The sequence below is a fragment of the Colias eurytheme genome, chromosome 1, assembly GCF_061535395.1.
Source record: "Colias eurytheme isolate Ceu_HAF_F1 chromosome 1, ilColEury1 Martin Lab GWU primary, whole genome shotgun sequence".
In the NCBI taxonomy this organism is placed as follows: domain Eukaryota; kingdom Metazoa; phylum Arthropoda; class Insecta; order Lepidoptera; family Pieridae; genus Colias; species Colias eurytheme.
The window spans coordinates 7,783,732-7,803,604 of record NC_142980.1 but is presented as its reverse complement, the minus strand read 5'-3'; the positions used below and the strand labels follow the sequence as shown (position 1 = coordinate 7,803,604).

The following is a 19,873-nucleotide window of genomic DNA, read 5'->3' as shown; positions in this document are numbered from 1 at the left end:
TTGTGTAATTTCAAATGTCAATATTAACCAAGCTAAGAATGGAAGTGGTAAGTTAGATGTAACTAATATACAATTAATAAAACACCAATATCCAAGAAAAAAGTTTATTAATGAATAAATCTTGGCAAGGCCTGTATATTTATGAGTACTTTCTAACATGATTGTTTGTTCAACTTACGCTAACATTAAATTACAAATACTATTCACTTAAACTCCAGTGACTCCTTTCAAGATTCAACACCGATTCAATTGAAAGCTGATAATAGACAACTAGGTACACGATAAAAATAGAAATATATAAAAGTGCAATAAGTTATTTTATAAATTGAATCTATTTGCATCAATGAAATTCTTACATTTCAACATGCAAATTGAGACATTTTGAATCTTACTAGAAGTTATTCTTTTTCACATATATTAAAAAAAATCGAGAACATTATCAGATTGTCGTTTACACACTTATGAGATAGATAGAGTAGAGTAAATTTCGAACAATATTTCAATGAATGGGAATGTTTATTCTCACTAACTTAAAGTACTGCATAAACAGTGTACACCTTACAACTTATAATACGTTCAAGTTTGTTACGAAAAGTCTTAATTAAGTACAATCTTATCCTATCCCTTAACCGTAGAGTGAAAAATCACCATAAAAATATAAAATTAGTTAAAAGAAAAGATTCATTAATCTTATCGGTTCTATACTGGAATTTATTAATGCTAACATCGTATACTTAAAACAATTATTGGAGGTGGGTAGCAATTGCCTAGGCGAAGACTCCAAGAGCATGCTATGTTCGTATGGAAGAAAATAATCTTCACTAGAATAATCAATTCCCTGTATTAACGAAATAATCGCCGCGACATCGCATAGTTTACAAACACAAACACTTTTTCTAAACATTATTATTTAAGGTTTTACAAAAGAAAATTAAATACCTCCTACACAGTCTCATACAAATTACAATTAAAATCTAATAGCTAAAGTTACACATTATTTACATGAAATTCACGTCCGCTACGTCACATACGATCAGATACACAACAGGCAGTGTAGTTGCAAAGTCTTAATTAAATTAAGTAAGTACACAGTGAAGTTACACAAGTCAGAATTCTTAATTTTGTGCTCATTGTATTCACGATTAAAATACATTAGCGAACTCCACGTAAGATGAGGTTCAAATGAGGTAGACAGGGCCAGGGAGCCATCTAATATACTTCAATTTAAATCGAGAACAAACAAATGTAAAATCGCTTTAAGCATTCACAATAAAATAAAACTTTAATCCTAAACAAAATGTGATGGATACATAGAAACATAACAACAAAGGTGTTACAATTATCTCGAGCCGTGTTCTTCCATTATGCGAGATTCCCAATACTTCAAGATTCTATCTCAATATAAATGGGTCAATGAGGCAAAACGATAGGTTACAATACTGAAGGAGCATACATAAAGTGAGGACTGAGTGTGGACGGTATCCAGGCGTCGCGGACGGTAAATTAAAGTGGGTTTAATGATTGCCCCGTGGTGGTGATAGATGTGTCGAATGAAAAGAAAAGTTCGACATGTGACATCTACCAACGCATTTGGCCAGCGTGGTGGATGGCCTGCCCCTCTAGACAAGTGGCTTTCTATTAGCATAAAGTTTGATAGAATAGATTATGAATGTAAGAGAATGACGTTTGATTACGACGACGACGACGATTGATTACGTCAATCTCATACATTAATAATCTATTCTATTCAACTTTACGCTAATAGAAAGCCACTTGTCTAGGGGGGCTGTACCCTCATAGGTGGCCCGTGCCCCAACCGAGGAAACTGGGAACATATGGGCTGATGGTTGGCGTTTAAGGGGAGAAGGTGGGAAGTGTGGCCAACTTCTGCTGCACCTCCGGGGAAGTGTTGTCGCTGAGCAGCAGCGTGTGGGAGAAGCCCATAGCCACCTGCGTGATGTTCAGCCCGTCCATACGGTTTACCTCCTTCGGCTTCGCGGTAGACCGGTTTATTTCACCCATGCCCTGTTAACATGTTCCATTATAAACACGTGTCGAATATCAATTTTATTAAACACCATTTGAGAATATACTTGTATTATTTTTTACCTAATCAAATAAATCAATATTACGGTACAGCAATTAGAATATCAAATTTCATTAAACACACGAGATTCTTATCCTGAAAACCCAAATATTATATTAAAACATTTATCAACTGACCAATTCCCCATAAGTGGGTGACACGCCCCAAGCGATGAGCGAGTCATCTGCAGAGATCACGATGGATGTGTTGCTTGTTCCCACACTACGGATGTGCCAACCTGCGAAAAAAATACAAATATATGTGTGTTTTAGAGAATGATTTTTTCTGAATGACAATTATAAAGCTAATTTTTTTACTTGTCACCATATTTGTTATTCTTTTGTCTCTTTTTGTTTATTCCGTTTTGTCAAAATTTCTTTTGACGTAATTTTTTAAGTGTATTTCTCATTTGTTTAGTAATTCAAGAATACAAATCGTGTTATTTTCTCTATAAATTACAAATAAATATATTTTTTTATACTAATTTAGTGAAAAATACATGACTTTTAATATGACAAGATCCTTTTTAAAGGGGGCTTTTGAACATAAACAAACAATAAATAATAGATCCTACTAATATTATAAATGCGAAAGTTTGTGAGGATGTGTGTGTGTGTTTGTTACTCTTTCACGCAAATACCATTGAACCGATTACAATGAAATTATGCACACATATACAGAGTTACAGGTTACGGGTTGTGCCGCGTGATTATTATGTCTCACTCACACGCTGCAACTATCTCGCTTCCACCTATTGGAGAGAATGAGCAAGGTGATGGACGAAGCTGTATGGGGCGAAGGATGCCGCTTTGTATTTTTTAGTCTGCTTATGTGATTCGTCCGTAGTAGATGCGATTTCTGTGCTCCTCTGTGTATTAACAACGCGACTTGGCTTTCTTTTTGGACTGATTTTCTTCCGATTCTGTGACCGTGGCTCGAAACTGGACTTTGATTTTTGCTTGCGATTTGAATTTGCAAGATGAGTTCGTATACTAATGAAGAATATGCTGACATTTTGATGTGTTACAAGTTTTGTCAAGATGTATCTGCACATTCTCGTGCGGAATACATGACCCGCTATCCTGACCGTCGTGCACCAGATGTTAGTGTCTTCGAAGGGACCTATCGTCGCCTTAGAGAAACTGGTTCGATTCTACGAGGACGAACAGACGTCGGTCGGCCATCTGTCCGGGATGAGGAAGACAAAGAGGAAAATGAAATTAAGCTAGATTTTTGTAGATTCATGTTGAATGCGGATCTGGAAAGCCCCTCGTTTTTCAAAAAAAAATATGGACAGATGAGTCCAAATTTGATCAAGACGGTATCACAAACTACCATAACGCTCACTAACCTAGCAATCCTAACAAGAAGAATCCAAAAAAATCACAAAGACGATTCAGTCTTAATGTGTGTATGGGGATAATTTTAATTAAATTAATTGGACCATACTTCCTTCCGGACAACCTAAATGGTGAAAATTTTAAAACTTTTCTGCGCCAACATTTAAGCGACCTACTTGAAGACATACCCCTGACTTTGTTAAGAGACATGTGGTTCCAACATGATGGCTGCACTGCACATTACAGAAGAAGTGTTAGAGAATGGTTAGACATCAACTTTTAACAGATGGATCGGAAGAGGTGGGCCCATACCATGGCCGGCTAGAAGTCCAGACCTAACCCCCATGGACTTTTACGTATGGGGGCATATGAAGAGTCTGGTGTACAATGAGCCGAACCCGATTCCATCTGTTGATATTTTACGACAAAAAATTATCGATGCAACCAATAAGATGAGGAACCAATAATTAACAACTGGGGTAGTCAAGAGTTCTCTGCGGAAAAGGTTTCGAATATGTGTTCGCAATAGAGGAAGACATGTTGAGCAGGAACTGTAAAGTTTTTAAGAAAAATAAATTATGACAAAATTTATTCTGATGTTGTACTTTACAGGTAAATTAGCTTGGAGAAATTTTTGCGTTTGTAGTAGTGTATGGTCAGCAAATAAAATAAAACAACATTTTATTTTTAGTTTTTATTTTATACAGGGTTACTTGTAAAACACCAGCAACCTCGCAGGACAAGAAATGTGCTTTATGTTCTAACGTTACCAAACGACTGCACGTGGCACCTGCGGACAGCGTAAACTGGTTTATTCTGGTTTTGTGCGTGTTTCCACTTTCCACTATCAAGTGACGATTTATTTATTTGTTTTGTTTCGTAATTATTATGGTCAAATATTAATTATGAAACAAATTATTATGGACACGATATTTTATTGTTTCACGGTAGTCGCCTTGTCGTTTGCTCAAGGACGTAAAATTGAATGATATATTTTTTTTTATAAAGTCAAAACCATTTTCTTTCAAATAAAAACTTGTTTTTATTGAAAACAAAAGTGTTGCTAGGAATAAGTATAAAATTAAATAGTAATGTTAGGATATCGAAACATTTTTGTATAGGCCAGAACGATATAGTGGAAACGCGCTCTAAGATCTGAGTAATATACACACCACTACATATGCAAAAATTTCTCCAAGCTAATTTACCTGTACTAACGCTGTCCCATGTTTATCTCCGATTTCTTGGAATCTACGAATGCTACCTGAGGTTATCATACCTTTTTACATAGCTAAGAACATGCACATGTTTTTAAAAACATCTGCAGACACATTTTCATAGAGATTTTTTTCAATATCTTTGTTTAAAACGAGTTAACTTAATTACTTTAATGTTATAATGTTATAATTTTTAGTTTAAAAGCCATTTATTTGAATTGTTTGCAGCGATATGGATTTTTATTGCTGAGAATTATTGTTTAACTCAACCTTTACATAAAAACTCAAAAAAACTCAGACCAAATAAGTAAAATAAAAAATTAAACGCTAAATGCGAAGATAAAGTGGCATTTTCAAGAAAAAAATTCAAATTGCAGTAACTCTTCAACGGCTAACTTTTGGATATGGTATTATAAGATCAAATCAGTTTGTTTTGACCCCTACTCCACGCTCTTAACAGGAATAGGTCGACTTAACCTGTAACCCTGTAGATGGTAACTTGGATTAACATATAGGATAGGTTTTATCACAGAAATTCCACAGGAATGAAACTACGCGGGTTTTCCTTTGAAAATGCAGGTGAAGCCTCGGGCGGAAATCTAGTATTATAATAAACATACCTGTAAGATCTTGCACTGGTTTGGGATACATGTTGGCTTCACCCGTGCGCTTGGTTTGGCCAAACAAGAAGAGAAGGCCTGAAAACAATTACACAGTTATGTCTCCATAATATAAATATGTACTTACGATAAATAAATAAAATATTATACTAATTTCTCTATTAGTCAACGTATCTTTAAGGACGATTTACGCTACACCATTCGCGATCAAACATTATTGAATACTTTTTGTATTCATACCTCCGTTGAAATGTCGATGGATATTGTTTCACTTATTTCCCGGCTTCTGTACGGCAAGGTCGGTGTAGCGTGAATCATTCTTAAGTATGTAAGAATTCGACATAACAAAAGAGCATGCCTGTGACACTACCAGTGTTACAAATTTTCAAGGGCAGTGGTGACCAATTAACATCTGATGGCCCACCTGCCTCTTTGCTTGGTCTGACATGAAAAATAATCTGCGGCCTTCCCCAGGGCCGTGGGTAACATAAAAAAAAATTGGTTGTTTGTAAAGTAGGTTTACGATCGAGATGTTTACGTGATAACGTCTTATTGGTGGCAGCGCTCGAGATGAGACGGGAGATCGGTCCGTCTCTCTCGTTATACCTGCGATCGCGCTCGTGAGGTTTTGGTGTGACACAAGTTTCTGAACATGTCACCCGACTAAAACGATTTTAAAAACGTTATCACGTTAAAAAGAACCTACGGCTCCTTCCCCAGGTCAGTGGACGGTATAAAAAAGAACCTACAGCTTCTTCCCCGTGGCCGTGGTAACAATGCAAGATATCCCCACTATAAAAAAGGTCTATAATCTATACTAATATTATAAAGAGGAAAGGTTTATAATTATGTATGTATGTATGAATGGTTTTCACGCATAAACTACTGGACCGATTTTGATTTTGATTATTACGGGCGAAGCCGGGGCGGACCGCTAGTAATAAATAAAATGTGCTCACCAATCTCATTGACGGCGAGGCTATAAGTAGCGCCGCAGTGCACGGAGCGCACGCCGCGCGCCTGCGAGTCGAAGAACTTGATCAGCCGCGGCACCGCCTCGTCCTTCTGCTCCGCGTGCCCGAGCCGCCCGAACCCGCCGAAGCCCCAGCTGAACGCGCGCTTCTTTGAGTCGATCGCCACCTACGTTTGTACAAGTAAATCTAATTAGAGCAGATCGTACACGTACATCGTACAACAAACTCTAATTAGAGCAGATCGTACAAGTACATCGTACAACAAATTCTTATTAGTAGAGCAGATCGTCCACCTACATCGTACAACAAATTCTTATTAGTAGAGCAGATCGTCCACCTACATCGTACAACAAATTCTGATTAGTAGAGGAGATCGTCCACCTACATTAAAAAAAATAAAAAAATAATAAAAATCTTTATTGACATAATAATTGTACAGGTCTAGATAATGAATCCTTCGACTCCTGAACTAGTTAAAACTGTGTCTCAGGAGCCAGAGGCTTCTCCCAATATTGATCATAGTATTATGTCTATAAACTAAACTAAAAGCTCTAAAATAACAAAAATAAAGACAAGGTAAGTTAAATTTATACGTAAGCGCATTTGTGTATAATATCTAGATGAATGTGAGTGTGTGTGTGTGTATGTGGGTGTGTGTGGGTGTGTGAGAGTGTGTGCGTGTGTGCGTGTGTGAATGAGTGAGTGTAGTTGTGCATAAATGTTGTAATTTATAAACATTTTCTGTTGATGTGATTTATTATATACAATTTTTTTTTTATCTATACTATGTTGTTAAAAGATCCCTTAAAATAATTTCAGTATCGTCGTAGTCAAAGTTCTCAAGCCAGGTGAGTATTAAGTTTTTTATTCCATTATTGTTTACTTTTTTCAATTTTAATTCTTTATTTATAATATTGTACAGGTGCGGCGCAACTACATTGTAGTGCTTTTGTGCGAATCGTGATTTCGTTTTCGGAAATGGGCAACGGTCCACACGCTTGGTACTTTCAGGTAAGTAAGGCACGTCCTTTTTATGATAGCGTCTCAGGGTTTCAAATATGAAAAGCTTTCTGATACTTAAAACTCTGGCTTTTTTATAAACCTCACTTGTGGGATGACTGAATGGTAGATGAAGGCAGACTTTAAGAATTGCTCTCTGGGCACGCTCAGCTGTTATAAGGAGCGATTTGGATGCATTGCCCCAAGCACATATACAATACCTTATTAAACATTCGCACAAGGATTTATAGGTTTCTATTACTAATTTTTGTTCTGCGACAGATCTCAAAGTTTTAAAAACATTGTACAACAAACTCTAATTAGAGCAGATCGTACACGTACATCGTACAACAAATACTTATTAGTAGAGGAGATCGTCCACCTACATTGTACAACAAACTCTAATTAGAGCAGATCGTACACGTAAATCATACAACAAATACTTATTAGTAGAGGAGATCGTCCACCTACATTGTACAACAAACTCTAATTAGAGCAGATCGTACACATACATCGTACAACAAATTCTTATTAGTAGAGGAGATCGGTTTTTTTAGGTTTTATTTACTTTTTTTGCTGGCATTACTGGAAAAATCTAATGTCATAGTTATGATGAAAATTGTCATAAATAAACAGCTAAATTATATTAGTTTAAATTTTAAATGTTTCGTTACAAATAATCTAGCCCCTGTTTTTCTTAATGTCCCGTATTAACTTGCATGTGCTGATGCTAAGATTAATATACGTAAAATATATATAAATACATACAAAACGTATATTAATCTTAAAAATAACTGAGTAAAATTGAAGAATAATGAATATATACATACAGTGTGATTATTGCCGCAGGAGAAATCTACAATGATCACGTCGTTCACTGGTATCATGTGGCCATCTTTGGCTTTCTCGAAAAACAGCTCAATCTTCTTTGGCACAGTTTGGAAATGGTACGACAGCTTGGTTGATGTGACGAAGTATTTTCCGTCAGTATTGTGGCCTATATAAGAGTAAAAAATAATTAATAATGTTTCTTCCATATATTAATACATACATAACGTATATTCGTTATTGTGAATGTTTTACGGATTCTATTAACATTGACTTACCTAATTGACCAAACTCAGGCAAGCCAAATGAATGCAGGACGCCATTGCAATCCAGTATCATGGAGAATTCCGCGCCACATCCCACTTTCACAATTGGAGCACCCCTAAAAAATACATTAATATAATACATAGTTATCGAATTATACTTTGTACGATCATAACAAATAGATGAACTCGAAAAACATGACCTTTCTTTTGCCCCAGTCAGTAAAACACAAGAAATTTATTTATCTCGTTATGTCTATGATTACAATATCCTATTAATATTATAAATTTGAAAGTTTGTATGGATGTATGGATGTTTGTGACTCTTTCACGCAAAAACTACTGAACCGATTACAATGAATTTTAGCACACATATAGAGGGTAACTTGGATTAACACATAGGATAGGTTTTATCCCGGAAATCCCACGGGAACGGGAACTATGCGGGTTTATCTTTGAAAATACTTACTTGTACCGTATGCGTGTAGGCTTAAGTATTTGCGGCGTGGTGTTGCCGAGCCCGCACTGACCGCACTTGTTCTCGCCGCACGCGTACACAGTGCCCGTGTCTGTACACAAATACTATATTATACAAAATTTTAATAACGTACAACTACCATATTTTGAAAGAAGGAAAGAAAGAAAAAACGTTTATTTAATGGCACATAGCCTCACACGTGTACATAATGAAAAACAATTAATACAATACTTATTACTTATATGCTACAATACTTAAAAATACACATTGAACTGTGTAGTCTGTGAAGCATGATGCCATTAAAAGGGGAAATCACTCGGTGAACATATGTGGAAAAAAGCGCGGGAAACTTCGAATGAAGCGGGTGTAATTTTTCTTGGCTGAGTTAAAATAATTAATTTTTATATGATCAGTGGAGTTTGGTTTTGTATATATAGTTTATAATTGTATATATTTTATTAATTGTGTATAGTTAGTGTTTATTTAGGTAAGTTTTTGAATATATTTAATTTATAGTATGTAAAAAGTTAAATTTCGTGAGGTAAGGTTCGGTCTGATTGTTCTATGAACGATCCTCCGGATCCTATTCCCCCGGGACTGGTTACCCCCGGTCCTGAGGTAGCTAGTTACATAACAATCCCAATTGTTACAAATACATGCTTAGATCAGAATTTGGAGAGTACTCCAAAGAAACGACGCTATAGAAAGCATGCAAAAGATTCAAATGAATCAATGATCACTGAAAATATTGATGTTGGTGATAAGCTAAATAGATCTAATGATAATCCTAAATTACATGACTCTGTTGCATTACAAGATAGTCGGTGTGAATATGTACCTTCAGATTCCTTCCCTTATATTGTTCATGTACAGAGAACTGAAACATCACCCGGCGATGGCTCTACTCTGCATCCCATTACTTTTGGAAGGTTTTTAAAGAACAATAACATAAAAAACATTGTGTCTGGTAGCATTAAAAAAATAGGCAGAAACCGTTGCATTGTTGCTTTCACAACAGCACAGGATGCTAATGAGTTCGTCAAAAATAAAAATTTGAGTAGCTTTAATCTTAGTGCGAAAATTCCATCATTCAATATTACCAGAATTGGTATTGTTAAAGGCATTCCATCCGAGTGGTCTCCCGAGGAAGTAAAAGAATATGTGTCCACCCCAGTAGGTTGTGGTAAAATAATTAAGGTCCGAAGGATAAATTATAAAGTTAATGTTAATGGTACTATTTCTTGGAAACCTACACAATCAGTCGTTATAACATTTGACGGACAAGTTCTCCCTGAGCGTGTCTATGTTTGTTATAACTCTTTGCCAGTAAACTTATATATTTTCCCTACTGTCCAATGTTATCAATGTTGTAGATACGGTCACACTAAAAATATATGCCGATCCAAACCTAGGTGTTACAAGTGTGGTCAAGACCACACGGGCGACACTTGTACGGTAGAAGAAGATTGTGCGTCATGCTTATTATGTTCTGGTTTCCATTATGCTTCTAACAAAATCTGTCCTGAGTATAAACGGCAAAAAGATATCAAAATATGTATGGCTCAAAAAAATATTTCTTATGGTGAGGCAAGCAAATTTTACCCACAAATTACAAAATCATATGGCGAGGTATTGATGGCACCCTCTTCTAATTCAACCCCAAACAGAATAAGTGTTAATAATACAAATTCTTCATACAAAAAAACTTTTCATTTAAAACCTAAATTGCCTCCTAAGTCTATAAAGGGTTATGACAAAGTTGCTCATAATGATATTATTAGACAAGCTCAGATTCCTACGCCTGAAAATGGCTGCGGATATCAAGTGATCCATAATGAAACCGAAACATCTCAGATTATGGATATTATAACTTCTTTAATAAACACTTTATTAAAAAATAAAACTTTAAAACCGTCCAACGTTGCCACTTTGTATAAGTTAATTGATAGCATAAGTAATAATAATGGATTCCAAAATAATACAGTGGAACTGCAGGAGCATAATTCCTAAGAAATCGGATTTAATTCATATTATAAATAAGCATGATCCTATTATAATCGCTCTTAACGAGACTTGGCTAAATCCAAATCTCAATTTTAGAATTCCAGGTTATGTTTGTATTCGTGATGACAGAATTGATGGGTATGGTGGTGCTGCCATACTCATCAAAAAGTCTATACAATTTAAACGTCTAATATTACCAGCGCACAATAATAAATATGTAAATAGTGTCGGCATTAGTTTTAAAAATATTTCAATCATTTCAATTTATATATCGTATAATTCAGAATCAACGTTTAATTATTTACAAAATCTATTAACATCAATTTCTACTCCTTTATTACTGCTTGGTGATTTTAATTCCCAACACCAATATTGGGGAAGTGGTATTACTACTAGTAGTGGTGAGCAAATTTTAGATATTATGGACATGCATAATTTATGTATACTTAACACAGGTGAACCAACACGACGTACGCGAATGAATGAAAATCTGAGTGCGGTAGATCTTTCTCTTTGCTCGCCAGGATTAGCTTCATCCATATCATGGCGTCCTTTAGCATCTTCATTCGGCAGTGATCACTTCCCTCTATTAATGTCAGTTCCTATAGGAAATACTAATAACACAACAAGAAAGCCAAGGTTGAGGTACCAATTGAACAATGCCAATTGGGATAAGTTTAGAGAAAAGGTTGATTTACGTATTATAAATCTTCCTGAAAGTCATGCAGGTAATGAAGAGACGTGCTCCGAACATCTTGCCAAAATATTGATTGAAGTTGCCGATGAAACTTTCCGACATAAATCTACTAAAAGTTTGAAAATTCCTTCCCCACCGTGGTGGGATAATGAATGTAGTGATGCAGTCAAAGAAAGGAAGCGTATGGAAAGAATTTATGCAGATGACATGTCCGGTATTATAGTAGAGCCATTTTAATAGGCAACATTTGACAGTTCAACAAAATTCAACAACGTAACCTAGTAACGACGACATAGAATAATATGATATTTCGTTTTGTTAGAACTGCACATTTGCTTAACTTTTTTCAATTACGATAACATATTTATAATAATAATGACCGATACAAGTAATTTTAGGATTTGATTTTACTGATAAACCATTCTAAACATAATAAACAATTTCTGATTTAAAGAACTGACGTTGCTACAATTTTGTGTCAATAAACCTTTTTTCTTTTTAAATACCAGAGACGTTACTCTAAAAATCGAAATCTGACATCTAGAATCGAATGCATTGATTACTTGGGAATAAAAATCATCATAAATTATTGACATGTGTTTCAAGTTCGATTGACAAATGTTTCAAGTCCGTATCGATTAATTCACTTTAATCGATGTTTTTAAGCAGGTTACCACCCTATGAAGATAAAATTGATAGACGTCAAATGTTGCCTATTAAATTGGCTCGACAATAATTTTGATAACCTCTCTGAAGCTATTAACTTTACTCGATCACTTCTTAAGAAGAAAAAACAAGAAGGTTGGAAATCTTTTTGTTCGTCATTATCCCCCGAGACTTGTCCAAGTGAAGTGTGGAAAAATATTAGACGTTTCCGATCTGCTTTCAGAGAACAAACATCTGTAATTTCTAAGGATTTAGCTCATAAATTTATGGATAATCTAGCTCCATCTACGGCCCCAGAGTATATTGAAAAACCCTTACCTATTGTCTCCCCTTCAGACCACAATTATAGCTCTGTAATAGGATCTCCATTTCTTTTAGAGGAACTCATAGGAGTTCTTTCAAATGTTAAAGATTCCGCGCCGGGTATGGACGGGATCCCGTATTCCTTTTTATCTCACCTATCAGAAATTAGTCTTAAATATTATCTGGACCTCATAAATTTAATTATGATTTCTGGGAAAATTCCACGGTCTTGGAAATCTCAAGAAATTATACCTATTTTGAAACCCAATAAATCTTCGAGTGAGGTATCATCATATAGACCAGTGGCTTTATCGTCTGTCCTTTGCAAAATTTCAGAGCATTTAATGAAAAATCGACTGGAGTGGTATTTGGAACATAACAATTTTTTATCGAATAGCCAATTCGGATTCCGTAAGGCGAAAAGCGCCATTGACAACATCTCCATACTTACTTCAGATATCAATATTGCTTTTTCGGATAATCAACATGTTGTTGCTGCGTTTGTTGATATTCGCTCAGCATATGACAATGTGGTTATCACCATCCTACAACAGAAACTTATCAGACTTGGTATTCCAGACGTTTTAATTAATTTTATTATTTCTTTATTAGAGGAGAGATATATTGTTTTAAATATTGATGAATCCGTCCATTTTCAACGTACCACGAGTAAGGGTCTTCCTCAAGGGTCGGTCTTAAGCCCTCTATTATATAATATTTATACGCACGATTTAGCTGATTCATTTAATAATAGCATTAACATTCTTCAGTATGCTGATGATGTTGTATTATACACTATAGATTTTAGTTTAGATTCAGCTTGTAATTTTTTAAATAAAGGTCTGGTCGAGCTTAAGTCTTGGCTAGATAAAAATGGATTAGATGTTTCTGTAGACAAAAGTGTCGCTGTAGTTTTTACGAGATTGCGGATAGTTCCTAGGGTTTATATTAGTTTTAATGGGAAACGGATACCACTCCAAAATCATACAAAATTTTTGGGCGTGTTATTAGATAGCAAAATGGCTGGTACTTATCACGTCGAGTATATATGCTCAAAATGTGAAAATATATTAAACTTGTTAAGGTGTCTTTCCGGAGTTTGGTGGGGTGCCCACCCTTTTTGTATGAAATTGGTGTATAATGCTTTGATTCGTAGTATTCTGGACTACGGAACGTTCTTGTTAGAAAGCGGTAACGTAACGGCACTTAAAAAATTAGATCAAATCCAAGCTAAGGCTCTGCGAATCGTATTAGGTGCAATGAAATCGAGCCCTATTAATGCCCTTCAGGTTGAATGTGGAGATCCTCCACTGAAAATCAGAAGGCAATATTTATCTGATAGGTTTTTGTTCCGTATAGTACAATTCTCCAACCATCCATTAATAGACAAATTAAAAATGTTAAACGATCGGATAAGTACGTCTTCTTTCTGGAAAAATAAGTCAATACCTTGTTTAGTTATAAGTTACCGTAAATTCATTTCAATGTCAACAAGTATTTTTCAGTCGCCAGTTTTACCGCTGTATGCATATAACTTTAAGTGTCTTTTGATCAAACCAATTATAAAATACAATATTGGAATCAATAAGAATGATACGGATTCAAATGCAAACTTTAGGTTTAATGTCGATAGGGAGTGGCGTAATTGGCATCATATTTTCACTGATGCATCTAAATCATCAAATGATAGTTGTGTTGGAGTTGGTATATTTCACGTTCAATATAAGATTACACAAAAGATCAAGCTACCGCCGGAGTCTTCAGTCTTTACTGGAGAGTGCTTTGGGCTCCTAAAAGCATTAGAATATATTAAATTAATGAAACTACCTAAATCTGTAATTTTTTCTGATTCAATGAGTTCTCTGCAATGCTTAGATAAATATTCTTTTTACAATAAACCATTTTACCCTGTTATTTTTCAAATCAAAAATAAGTTACATGAATGCATTAATCTGGGTTACCTGGTAACTTTTGCTTGGATCCCGAGCCATCGTGGAATCCAAGGAAATGATAGGGCTGATAGCTTGGCCAAGGATGCGGTGCAGTGTGGAGATATGTTTCCATACATGAACTATTCTCATGACCTGCTAAACTTACCGAAGCGATATCTCTTTGAAACGTGGAATACGGTTTGGTCAGATACTGGGCAATGTAAGGGAAGGAATTATTATAGAATCCAACCGACAATACCAATAAAGCCTTGGTTTGTTGGTGTTGAAGCCAATAAATTAGTTATATCTTCAATAAGTCGCATGAGAATTGGACATATGTGTATACCTAGTCATTTAGCCAGAATTGGTGTGTTAAATACTGAAGTTTGTGAGTGTGGAGAGGGTGAGGGAAATATAGACCACATATTTTTCTCTTGCTCTCTATACGACCATTCTTCCTTTTATAATTCCTTAATATCCTCAAATGTTCCTCTTCCTACTCGTATGTCCTATCTATTTATGTACCCTAAAAAATATCTGAGTAATATATCTAATTTTATATGTAGCAATAATATCAAATTGTAATGTTAATTAATTTCCATTTAATCTATTTAAGTTATGTAAATAAGTATTATCATAATGTAAGTATGTATTATTATTATTTTTTTTCTCCTAAACTCTTTTGATCATCTTGTATCGTCCTACCCTATTTTCCCGTGTATGGTTTCCCTACCTTTAACTTGACACTGGCAAATGGTTATCTTCTTGCCATAACGAAGAAAAAAAAAAAAAAAAAAAAACATATGTGACGTAAAAAAAACTTAAAAAAAAAACGTTAAATTTTTTTTTATTATTATGCGCATGAGGTCTCATTCCATACAAAGGTATTGGAAATACCAACTTTTTCAATAGATGGTGATGGCATTTTTATTTAATTTCGAGATTTGAGGATAAACGTTTTAAAATAATTGTAAGTTCAATTCAAACTCTTCCCTAATGCACTACAATAAATATCAATCTTCAAATTATTCATTACTAATGTTATAAATACGAAATTCAGTCCTAGCGCCATTACGCCAAAAGTTTCACGATTTAAATGAAATCACACAATTAAAATATCTTAGTCGAATATTAATAAAAACGAATAATATTAGTACACGAGGTTTACCTGTCACAAACATGCTATGATTCCTGCCCACAGCTGCATGGATGATGTTGAGCCCTTTCAAAGTTGGCACGAGCTCTGGCACATTACGCGTGTTTGTATCTCCGAAACCGAGCTGGCCGAATGTGTTGCGACCTAATGAATAATTCTTTATATATAAAAATGAATCGCAAAATGTGTTGGTAAGCGCATAACTCGAGAACGGCTGAACCAATTTCGATAATACTTTTTTTATTATATTCCTTGAAGTACGAGGATTGTTCTTATGTAGAGAAAACGTAATACATGTACCACGGGCGAAGCTGGGGCGGACCTCTAGTTAGCAATATATCATGCTATATAACCTATTTCAGCAACAATGCGTGATCATTCTGAATATATTTAAGTTTATTTACACTTTATTCTGTCAGCCGTTTGACCATGTTGGTTGACTGTGGAAAGTTGGAAACATTGAGGTTGCCAGTGATATTCCAAATTGCAAGATATATTTTGATAGTTTGTGGTTGTGTTTTCAAATGGTGTTCCCATTGAAATGGTTACAGAACTTGAGAACTGATTAGTGGAAGATGCAAGTTGAAGACATCAGATGCTTGGATTATTAAGGGTTAAGTGAATTATTATGTTACACTAAGCTTCAATATGTTAAGATTGATTAAATTTATGCCACTAATTTAAGTTTTAATATTTAATACACACATATATAAGATAATCACTTAATTACTTACCAAAAGTATAAGCATCACCCTCTTCCGAGACAAGAATGGAGTGACCAGCACTGCATCCACTTATTATAAGACGATACTGAAACAATTAATTGAAGTTACAACCTTTGATATCTTTGTATATTGTGAGTACATATATACATAATGCAGTTATCAAAGGATTTTATTTTTAATTAACAATACACTACCTTTTTGTCAGTAAACTTGTGGAAAGTATATAAATTCGGGTGGGTACGTTTACTGGGATTATTATCCCTCTTTGCAACCAAATCCCAGGAGACTAGACCAGCTATCATGAGGACGCCTGGCGTTTTGTAAAATGTTTGAAGCAGTTCCTGAAACAAGTAAAATTACATCAATCATACAACAAAACAATTACCTTAATTATTCCATTGAACATAAAAAAAGCAGAAAATGACATTGAATACTTTCCAAGACAAATAAAAACAAGACAGGATTGAGATTACTTTTTTATATTAAACTAGCTGCTCCGCGCAGTTTCATCCCTGTGGCTCCACTCCTGATGGTCGTAGCGTGATGATATATAGCCTATAACCTTCCTCGATAAATGGGCTATCTAACACCGAAAGAATTTTTCAAATCGAATCAGTAGTTCCCGAGATTAGCGCGTTCAAACAAACAAACAAACTCTTCAGCTTTATAATATTAGTATTCATAGGCAGATGTTTGACCTGCCTGACGTTAAGCAGTGATGCGATATTTTTAGGAGATCTACCTAGAAGAAGCCCATTCACTCTAGACATTTATGGTCATCTTTATCAATAAATAAAATACCTCAGGTAACTTCAATTTAGGCTCATCAGGCATAGGAGATGGAGTCCTTTGTTTATCTTGTTCATGTTCAGAGAGTGAGGAATCGTTGCTTTCTTCATCTTCAGACACATGTTTTGGTTTCCTTTTTGCTTTGGATCTCATTGGCAGGGACAAAGGTCTTTTACGGCTGGTGTTCGACATCTTTCACCTGATGACAAGGTTTTTGGATTTAACTGTTATTCTTTCTTTTTTTTTGTTGTTGATGAAAAATATATATACCACATTAAAAACAAAACAACACACACAAAACCGATAGGTACTGCATATTATATAGTCTACTATAGTTATTAAAAAAAATGTCTGAAGGGCTAATAATAGTCTAAAGAGTGGCAATACTAACTTACAGAGGTTTTTTTGTTAAATGGCAGCAACAGTAAAAAAAATCCATCTTACTCATATTCCAGTGAAATGTTACATAAGTTCTCCAATTTTTAGAGAAGCCAATGCAATATTTGGTACTAAAATTGTAACATTTCAATATATTAATACTAAAATTGTAACATTTCAATATATTAATATCTGATGATATGATTGTCAGCTACCATCACTTTAATTTAAATTGACAATTTAAGTAGATCACTTGTCTACTTGACAATTCAATTAGAATGTATAAGTATTAAAACTGAAACTACTACTACTTCTAGTACAAACACTAATCAGACCAATCTAACAACAATGAACAACATAAATACTTTTGTCTTTTATTAGAACTACTGAGACCATAATTTTGTTTTAAGATCCAGTGATTGTTTCATTATGCTAATATATCATTTATTTAAATACACATTACAAAATCAGAACATAACTAGACTTTTTAAGGTAATTTTATGTACTAATCAAGTTTAAAAAAGCATCCTTCAAATCTTTTCAGACCCAAAATTTTTTCAAATTGAAAATGTTCCTACTTCCTTCTATAATGTTCATAAAGATGTTAAATATAAGAAAAATTCCTTAATGCCTGATGCAGATAGTGGATTGTAGCTTAGCCTTAGAGGGTAGAATGCAATAATTAAGACTGCAATACTATAACTTATAGCTGAACCTAATAATAATATTATATATACCTGTATATATAATATTATTAATTCAAAAGTAACTCTGTATGTATAATTCTCTTCAATCCTCAACCATTGAACCAATATAGATGATATTTGAGATAGCTTCAAACCTATGAGAACTATGCGTGGTTTTCTTTGGATACGCGGGCGAATAGTAGTTAACAATAAACGCAACAGGCAATAGCTCATATATTACCATAATTAAAAAAAAATTATTGAGGAATATCATCATATGAGAGTGATCCTAGTATTGTTTAAATGTATTTTCTAAATTTAAGCCATTTTCAAGCACAATAATTTTGGACATAAGACAGAGGGGAATAAAAAAACAATTTCGCTAGAGCAAGGTGATAGGCAGCACTTCTTTATAAATTTATAGGCAGCACTTATTTATAATCATAAATTAATATAACCAGAATTGCTTCCTTGCATAACGTATAACTATCGAAACAGCTGTATTGCATTTTTATGATAAAGAGACAACAAATGCAAACAATGAGCATTTCGTTAGTCTGCTTTATAAGTATTACACAAAAATAACTAACTGTTAAAAGTATCTAACATTTTAATCATAATAGTACACTTTAAAAGATATTCTATACAATAAACAATTACCTTTTAATCATTTCAAGATATAAATCATTTAATTTTATTTATAAAATGAACATTCGCTTTAGAACACGACACGTGCCATATTTGATATAATACTCTCAGAATTTATTATATACATATTGTAAATTGTAATACATGATTACAATTAAATCATTTTAATGGAAATAAAAAGATCAGTTTTTACTTACCGCTTGATTATGCTTTTAAAATATATAATTAAATAACAATGGTTCCGTTACCCACTTCTGTGACAAATCACAAAGCTGTTAGCGGAACGCTGTTGGGGATACCGTAAAAAAATATTTATTAACCCATGACCGTACATTTTCTATAAAATAATGAGCCAAAATTGTATCACAAATATTGCCAGTGTTGCGGGAAAAAATTAGAATGGAATCATAAAACATGTCAGCTCTATTCTCTTTGTCTCTAGAGCAACATGTTGGCGACTGGGGTTCGCGTTTAGTTTGTAGCGTTTATGGCTTGTGACTTGTCCGCACAGTTTTCCGCACAGCGATATTTTACCGCGAGGATTTTTTCCGCAATATTGAACAAGGGCTTGTCGGCACAGCGATATATTTTCATCGCGATGTTTTAAAGTGAAACTTTTATTACATCGTCTCAAACTTTTTGGTCTGTGTAGCGCATGTCGCGTGTATCGCGGCTGCCGAGTAGGTATACCTACTCGGCAGCCGACCGTCACGCAACATGCGCTACACAAAGCAGTGTTCGGAACCGTTCGAACAGTTTCACTTTTACCGTGGTTTCATAAAACCACACAACATTTTTTTTTTGACATATCTATACTAATAAAGCTGAAGAGTTTGTTTGTTTGTTTGAACGCGCTCTCAGGAACTACTGGTCTGATTTGAAAAATTCTTTCGGTTTAAGATAGCCCATTTATCGAGGAAGGTTATAGGCTATATATCATCACGCTACTACCAACAGGAGTGAAGCCACGGGGGTGAAACCGCGCGGAGCAGCTAGTTTAATTGAAGGGACTTATCCGCATGCAGAAATTTATTCTGTGTTTTGAAGCAAATTGAAAGAGAAACGGTGCGAACTATTTCCACGCA

The 19,873-nt window shown here is 34.6% G+C and overlaps 2 protein-coding genes across 2 annotated transcripts; one reads left to right on the top strand and one right to left on the bottom strand.

Moving 5' to 3' along the window:
• Positions 1 to 90: 90 nt before the first annotated feature.
• LOC149911101 (protein RCC2) lies at positions 91 to 19,205 on the bottom strand. The gene is made up of 12 exons (XM_090102816.1): positions 18,986 to 19,205; positions 17,089 to 17,275; positions 16,482 to 16,628; positions 16,297 to 16,372; positions 15,575 to 15,706; positions 8,797 to 8,896; positions 8,343 to 8,446; positions 8,067 to 8,233; positions 6,223 to 6,403; positions 5,264 to 5,341; positions 2,224 to 2,324; positions 91 to 2,025 (listed from the first exon to the last, which is right to left on the bottom strand). Exons 2-12 carry the CDS (start codon positions 17,266 to 17,268, stop codon positions 1,855 to 1,857), a joined length of 1,437 nt encoding a protein of 478 aa, XP_089958942.1. The 5' UTR covers positions 17,269 to 17,275; positions 18,986 to 19,205; the 3' UTR covers positions 91 to 1,854.
• Positions 9,401 to 10,815, top strand: LOC149911102 (uncharacterized). Its single transcript, XM_090109845.1, has one exon. The coding sequence runs from the start codon at positions 9,538 to 9,540 to the stop codon at positions 10,813 to 10,815; it is 1,278 nt and encodes a 425-aa protein (XP_089965971.1). The 5' UTR covers positions 9,401 to 9,537.
• Positions 19,206 to 19,873: the final 668 nt, after the last annotated feature.